Source organism: Monopterus albus, unplaced genomic scaffold (assembly GCF_001952655.1).
Source record: "Monopterus albus unplaced genomic scaffold, M_albus_1.0 scaffold69.1, whole genome shotgun sequence".
Lineage (NCBI taxonomy): Eukaryota > Metazoa > Chordata > Actinopteri > Synbranchiformes > Synbranchidae > Monopterus > Monopterus albus.
Genome location: NW_018127949.1, coordinates 2,544,986 through 2,552,803, shown reverse-complemented (window position 1 = coordinate 2,552,803; position 7,818 = coordinate 2,544,986). Strand labels below are relative to the sequence as shown.

Genomic DNA, 7,818 nt, shown 5'->3' with positions numbered 1-7,818 from the left:
TAAGGGGGGTTCTATACTTTTGGAGGGGAGGAAATATCTGTGAACTTAACTGCAGGTCTTACCTAGTCCTCTTCATACCCGGAGTTCTCTGAACCATTACTGTAATTTGTTTCTTTCTCCTTCTCCTCTTTTGAGCTGCATCAGTGTCCTTAGTCTTTCTTTTGGTGGCTCCCTTTTCTCTCGTCACCAATGCTCTATTTTTCCTCTGTCCTCTGTCTCCTCCACTTTCCACTTTAACTTGAAAAAACTGCCCTTGGTGAGGGCCAAGCACTGAAATGAAATTTTCAAAGCCAAATTGTGACTTCAAGTTGAAGTTTTGTAACATTGGCAGGTAAAAAAGGTGCAGCACTGTACATTTTACAAATCAAGCAGCTCATCTCATCATTGTTAAGTTCAAGCCACAACTGTATTCTGAGCCCGTTAGACTGAAACGTCTTTGGACTGCTGCTTCATCTTTGTAACCTTATCATTCCCCTGTCTGAGCACCCTGAGGAGTAAAGTTGACGATGTCACTGGCACCGCTATTTGCGCTAGTCCTTTCAGGTTCCGGTGTTTTTTATGAGCAGGTTCCACTTCGGTTGATGTAGATTTACATTAACCTGTGGTCTGTGTTTGCATGCTTTCATGTTCACATCATTAACCATATATGGTTCATGTAGTGGCTGTAGGTTGATGTTCAAGGGCAGTGCTGTTATAATGAAGATGTAATTATTTTTGAATCAAGTATTTGTTGTACTTGCAGTTTCTAAATGGGTCATGTACTGTTTAACTCTGTTGAACTGTCTGATGTCACCTTCTGTATTTTATTTTTAACTTCAGGAGGTGCATCGCATCACCACAGGCGATGGCATCAAACGCGCTGACAAGGACGATGGGGCGGCCAATGAGGTGGGCTGGATGACCTCGGTCAAAGATTGGGCTGGAGTCATGATATCTGCTCAGACACTAACGGGAAGAGTTCTGGTGAGTTCACGCTCTGTCATCAATTTTCAGTTGATTGATATCTTGGCTTACTTTAGCCTATATGTAGCAGGTTAAGATGTCAGTGAGGTGCAGCATGACAGCATATCATGGTCACCCTCAGACCTCCATCATGACAGCCAGGCACTTGGCTTAAACACCCCTCATAGTGCATTTGTGTCTGAGGAAGCTTTGTGAAAAATATTAGTAGTTAGACCAGCCAGAAAACACTCCTCGGGAGGATCTCACAAGTCACAAATTAAGAATGTTCCTTGAATTTATTCCTGCTTCTTTGACGTATAAATATATTGTTCTGAATTGCATCTCTCACACAGGAAGGCAGAAATATCAAAACAAAGCAAGCAGGGCAGCAAAAAGGAGAGATTTATACAGTGTATTAAGGTCATATACCCCATAATACCCTTAGACAGTGGACAGAGATGCATCCAGAAGGGAGGGTGGAGGGAAAGTACCATTTACCAATTGCATTTGGTCAGGTCAAGTGGTTGCCATGACACCTGGTGTGTCTGTTGACAGTGTCATGTGGAGAACACATGCCTCTTTGGTCACATGTTATGAGATGGGATCTAAGCATCTAGTGAGAGAGTGTTGATATGGTGGAGGTTCCCCTTGGTTGTTTCTGATTTTTATTACAGAGTGGTTGATTTTGGCTATAAGTGCATGGCGGTGCTAGTAGGACTGAGGGGGGGTGACATACCAAGGCTTGTCACAGTGCATGGGGTTTATTCCCACTTTCATCCACCCACTTAAATATGGTGCAGTGTTGCCATTTGTCTCAGCATGTGGAAGATGTTAGTCACGAATGCTAGGTGGGCAGCTACACTCACGGTTTGTGGTTTAATGGGGAACAAGCTTAATTCATGTTCATAAAACAAAAATTGGAAAACAGAGCTACTGACCATGTTGTAAGGATAAGTCTTTATGGTGCCAGCTACTTTTAAAACTGAAATCTTATCTGAAATCTATCCATAGTTGTTGTGAACAAAAATGATTTATTTATAAGCCTATCCACTCTCTCATTGTGACAAACACTTCATATCAAGTGCTTTAGTCATAAAAATACAAATATAATTTTATGTGACAGCATTCCTGGTGGCTGCTGTCATTTAAAATATTATGAAATGAAACACTGTGCTTTTTTAGGATGATGTGTGTAGCTGCAAGCTTCTGCAAGGTGGTGATGAATACCAGGAATGGGATAAAACACTTGATTTGCTCTTGGTTTGTCCTATAAACAACACATTTTCTTCATTTTCCTCCAAATGTCACACGATGACTCAGGCTGAAATCGGAAATCGCCTCGTCCCCACAGCATCTTCTCTGTTTTTCCTGGGCATGGACGCTAGTGTCAGTTAATGGTGATGTCGAGGCAAGTGCCTTAATTAAAGGTAATTAACTGCTAAATATATAGATACTGTATATGGCTGCATTCAATATTTACAGTGTATTTCTGTCTTGTAATAGCAAAACTTTCACAGGGTGAGGCGGCAGTATTTGGGGAGTGCACTAGAAAATAAAGGTCAGACTTCAAGAATAGGAAGTTAAAATTTCTAAGTTGCGCATTCAGGATGAAACGTGTTCATTTGGCTGTCTGGGCAATCATCATCTTTAGTTCATAACATCATTTTTGGTCCATGCTGTGCCTATAAAGTTTGAGACTGTCTTCTATTCTGGGTCATTCTGACCATTCAGCTGAATTATATGCATGCTTTAATAAAATAATAAAAAGATAACAGCCATGTACTGCTAACAGCAGCGTGGCATCTGCTCTATTTCCTTGTTTTTTTACTTTGAACCACCAACGCTCCTCTCATCTCATTTATTTGTGTGTGTGTGTGTGTGGGTGTGTGTGTGTGTGTGTGTGTGTGTGTGTGTGTGTGTGTGTGTGTATGTGCATGCAGCTCAAGTGCTCTGTCTGGATGGCTTGACAACAACTGTTTAGTGTGTGCTCGTCTGTCACCATGGCAACTGCAGCTTGCCTAAACAGGCCAGATGTGTGTTTTTATGTCAGCCTGTGCAGGGGCCACATTAAAGCCTATTTCTAGATCATTTGGAAGAGAATTTTACTGCACAGTAACATCATGGCTGGGTGTGGCTTTGTGTGTGTGCTCTCATGACTGGTATTACTCACTTTGTGGGGCCGTAAGTCATTAAGTTTTAGGGTGTTGGCTTAAGGTTAGGGCAAGTGTATGGTTAGGCAGCTAGCATTAGCGTGAGTCTCCAGGAAATGAACGTAAGTCAGTGTAATTCCCCCCGAAATTATGGAAACACAACGTGTGTGTGTCTTATTTTATGTATCTATCTGCTGAGTAGGAGTGAGCTGCTATTCTCACATCTTCACCCACCCCATTTTATCTTTAAAAATGTAATTTGTGGAAGCAGAGAGTTTTATTATTGAAATATCCTCAAGTAGATTTTATTCTGGATATTATACAGTACCTGTTTATACTTGTGTTCATTAATAAAGGCCAGTACAGGGTGGGTAGAGTGGTATTTAACTCTTTATACCCACAGAGTGGAAAATGCTAGATATTATAAGTGAAACGCATGTCCGTTTAGAGACCCCAGGAGGAGTAGCTGTTATTAAGCTGTAGCTAATGGGAATCTAAATGGACATGGTATAAATCTATCTCATGCCACAACTGCTGAATGACACACTATACGTTTCATTTTGCACAATGATCCTTTCTGCACACAGAGCTGAATGTTTACCTCTGGTGGATGTTGAGTGATTAACAGGTGCAGGCTGCCTTGTTGAAAGCCCAGCCCCCCCCCAACGTACATTTACCTGACTGGCCTTGCATCTCTGCAGATTGTAAAAACATCAAACATGGACTTTAAGGCTGTTTGGTTAGTAGGCAGTACACTTACTGGAGACACCTGTCCTTGAACATGTTTTTGCTGGATAATAAAAGCTTGGTCCTGATAACGAGAGGACATGATCCCGGATCTGTTGGTTCTTTCAAGTACAAGTTGTACTTGTAACTTGTAAAGGTGACATATCTGAAATCTCAGCATTACTCAGGAGCAGGTCTGTCCAGTGTAAACAAGATAATCAAGTTTTTTTGTGGTCAAAAGGGATTCCATTCACCTATAGATGTCATTGTTATGCAAGTGACCCACTTAATTACAGTAATGATCAGAGTGATGATCATAAGACATGCAGTATTCTATTGCTCAGATTATAGATGGTATTCTAGTACTGTTTGGCTGTAGTTAGGAGTGAATAATTTAATTAAGTGGACTGTTAGCACCTCTTATTATGAGCCATGTGAATTTCACTGACATTTCCAATTAGTGGCAGTTTCTTATAAACACTTAGTAATGCAGAAAACCTGGGAAACAACATTGTTTGTCGAGCCACTCAAAGTGTGCCTGGCTCTTAAATGATTCCTCTGAGTTTTCAAAGTCTGCCTTCTACCAAATTGCTTTTAAAAATAAATGGAATGAATTTATATGAAGCCACTTATTAATAATGCCAGTAGCTAGTACGGTCTAGACCTTACTTTGTAAAGTGTCCTGAGATGACTTTTGTTGTGATTTGGCACTATACAAATAAAATTTGATTTGATTTAGCTGTGCTAGAGTTATAAAGATTATACAAAGTAGTAGGAATCCCAGTGAACATAGAACATTATCATCTACATTACCATCTACTCCTGCTCAACTATTAATAAATGATGATGATGAGGCCTGATGTCTACTTTTCTAATTTCAAGTGAGCAGCACGCGAGATGTAAGGACATGGTTTCCCCCACACTGGGGACACAGAAGGATCCAATCTGTCAGTTTGTGCATTATTGCGTCTGCGTCCCCCCTCCCTCCTCTCCCCCCATTCACTTTCGCATCATACAAGACCGCCCTCCCTATTCATCAAACATGTCATCACGTTACTGTTTGCACGTGTCAAAACAAACAAAAAAAAAACTCACTCTGGGGGCTGAACAGGTGGCTGTAGGTTGTACCTCTGCCAAAAAAACCCAGCAGGCCCCCCTGTAATGTCATGTGTCTGTTTCCTGGTCACTTCCCTTGACAATGTAAGTGTAAAGAAATTGAGATGGGGAGTATGTGATAGAGCGAGCCTGAGGTTAGTGTATTCTGGGGAAAAAATGGTTTCTCATAAATGATGGAACCTTGCAGAGTGACATTTAGACCACGTGTGCTCAGTGTTCACTGTCCATGGGGAGCTGGGATGTTGCAAAGCTATTAGTCTGGCTATAGAAAGGCCTTCTATTAATGGAAACACTGGGCTGCCCTCTGGCCCTGTTCAGTTTGCAGTCTTTGCCCTCTAACCCCAATCATAGTCACAGGTTGAACACAGTCAGTGGTATTAAAGTCAGACTTGGATGACTTGTCTTGGTGTTGAGCCTTGTAGGTTAACTCCAGGCTGTTTACCCTCAGTGTTAACTCCCTTTATTTGAGACAACAAATAGTGACAGTCACCTGGATTACATGCGATGCTGAGGCAACATATAAACATTATGATTACGGGGGAAAATCTGAAGCTGCAAAAAGCACTTTTTAAAATATGATTCCCAAGCAGATGATGAATATTTTTCCACGATTGACCACTTAACGTGTACGCCCCACTGATTCCAGTAATATGTGTAAAACGTTTGTGCGTTGTGGTTTGTGTCATGTTATGACTGAGAATAGTAGTTTTTTTGGCAAAATATGCCTGACTTTATTGAAATCTTTTTGTTTGAACAAGCGAGTGCAACAATGAATGCCTTAGATGAGCAGCTTTGTCAAAGCCTGTGTCTGTCCCATTTGTATGATATACCGTATTAACACTATATATTGCAAAGACAAATAGGAGACAGGGTTCCTGATCAGTAAGGGAGCAAAGAGGTGTCTGTAATGGCAGGTTTTTTTTTTCTATCCTGATTTTTATAAGTATAGTGTGCAAACAAATTTATTTTGAGTTCATCATTACCAGCTGTCAAACCAAAAGTGCTGTGGATTCATAATTGTCTAGGATCACCAGGGTGGAGACATTCCTATTGGGTGACTGGGTGACAGAGGCATCTTCTGGCTTGACCGCAGTGGTCTAGATCTGATGTTCCCCAAGAGCAGCCGCAGGGGTAGAAGGAAGCTATGAGTAAAATTATAGGCGGGCCAGAAGGGCATTTTCATCAGGCGGCCAAACTCTCCTCCTCCTCCTCCTCCTCCTCCTCCTCGGAGAGGTTTGGTAAACAGCGCCAACTGTACCACTAAAAGCTTTATATCCAATGACAGTGGGGCGAAAAAGGGGAAAGAAAGACAAAGAGCAACAGTTGCTTACTTCTCTCAGAGGCCATCATGATGCTGTAGCAGCAGAAATACCCAAATAATGTCAATCAGTAGTGATGGAAACACTTTACATGACTGAGAATACAGCGTTGTGCTGCTTTATTAGGACATTTTCTAAAGCTTTGAGCTTAGCATGAAATGATTCAAACAACAGTTCACTGTATGTGCCCCTTTCTTGACATTCTCATTTGACTTTGAGTTTCACATCAGTGCATCAGCATTATTTATTACTGTAGCAGATATTCTACTAACATTTGTGAGTGTGTGTAGAAGACAGGAGGCTGTGAGCCACCTCTGGAATCTGGTGCCAATGGGATTGTGTGTGACTTTGACAACGTCCAGTGCAACAGAGTGAACAACGTGGTAGCGTCGCTCAGCTCTCGGCTCTCTGCCCGCATCGAAGTCTGCCACTATTTTTGGGTGACAACAGCTGCCAGGTGTGTTTTGCCAGGACCTTCCAGAAGGAAGCGATGCCATGTGAGACTACAGTTACTTTCGTTGCTTTTGTTGTCTGCAGTCAAAACAAAGAACTTACTAACTTAGTTTTGTCAGTTATTTAGTCTTACCATTATTTTCTGAAAATATAAAGGTCACTGCAGTAAAAGTCCAACTAATTTACAATGTGATTCAAATTTTTGTCAGGATTCATTTTGTCTAACATGAAATGAGAAATAATAAAGCAGGTCAGTGCACTAGAATCAAGAACTGTTAAAATACTACAACTAATACTTAACTCAACTCAACAACTTTATTTATATAGCGCTTTACACACAGCACTTATAATAAGCTGATTTATGGTTAGATGAAATAATCTTACTGTTGGAATATTTTTGCAAAATTGGATTCTTAAAATAATTCAGGAACCTATTAATCTTTATTTTAGTTATGTACAAATGGAAAAGTGATTATTTAAAAAAAAGCATGCTAAATGAATTTTAAAATTGTTCAAGCACTCTTTAGTTTAACAATTTCTTGTTTAAGTTAAGCTGTGAATTAAAGGTTGTTGTTATGTTGATCATTACAGATTTTATTACCTCTGCCTTACTGGTGTTTGTTCACAGCATAACTCAAAAGGTCATGAAGGGATTCTGATTAAATGTATTGGAGATGGAGGGTATGACCCACAAAACAAGTCAGGAAGTTTTTTTGAAGGATTGTTCACCACTGTGACACAGGGCCAATTTCATTTTTGTTTCAAACACCATCCATATAAGATCTACCACACACTAAAGTATGAGCTGGATCCAAGTAATGCTCTGTATGCAGTCATCCAGAATGTTAATATTTATAAGGCTCATGGAAAATTTGCTGCTCTGAGAATAATGATACAGACTTGCTACTAGCTGGAACTTTGCTGATTCAGTGCGGTGTCAACAGATTTGATGTAGTGTATTTTCAAGAGTTACTGAGCTCGATCCTGAAGAATGAATTACTTAAGCTAACAATGGTATCAATGTGATTCCAAATACTAGGGGCAGATTTTCATGATCCATCCATCCATCCATCCATTTTCTACCGCTTAGTCCCTGAACGGGGTCACGGGGG

The 7,818-nt window shown here is 40.6% G+C and overlaps 1 protein-coding gene across 1 annotated transcript in view; it reads left to right on the top strand.

Annotated features, from left to right (window-relative positions):
• Positions 1 to 7,818, top strand: part of LOC109963052 (calcium-activated potassium channel subunit alpha-1-like) — a 78,274-nt gene that overhangs the window by 13,385 nt on the left and 57,071 nt on the right. The window contains 1 exon segment of the mRNA XM_020605305.1: positions 820 to 963. Coding sequence (XP_020460961.1) covers positions 820 to 963 — 144 coding nt within the window.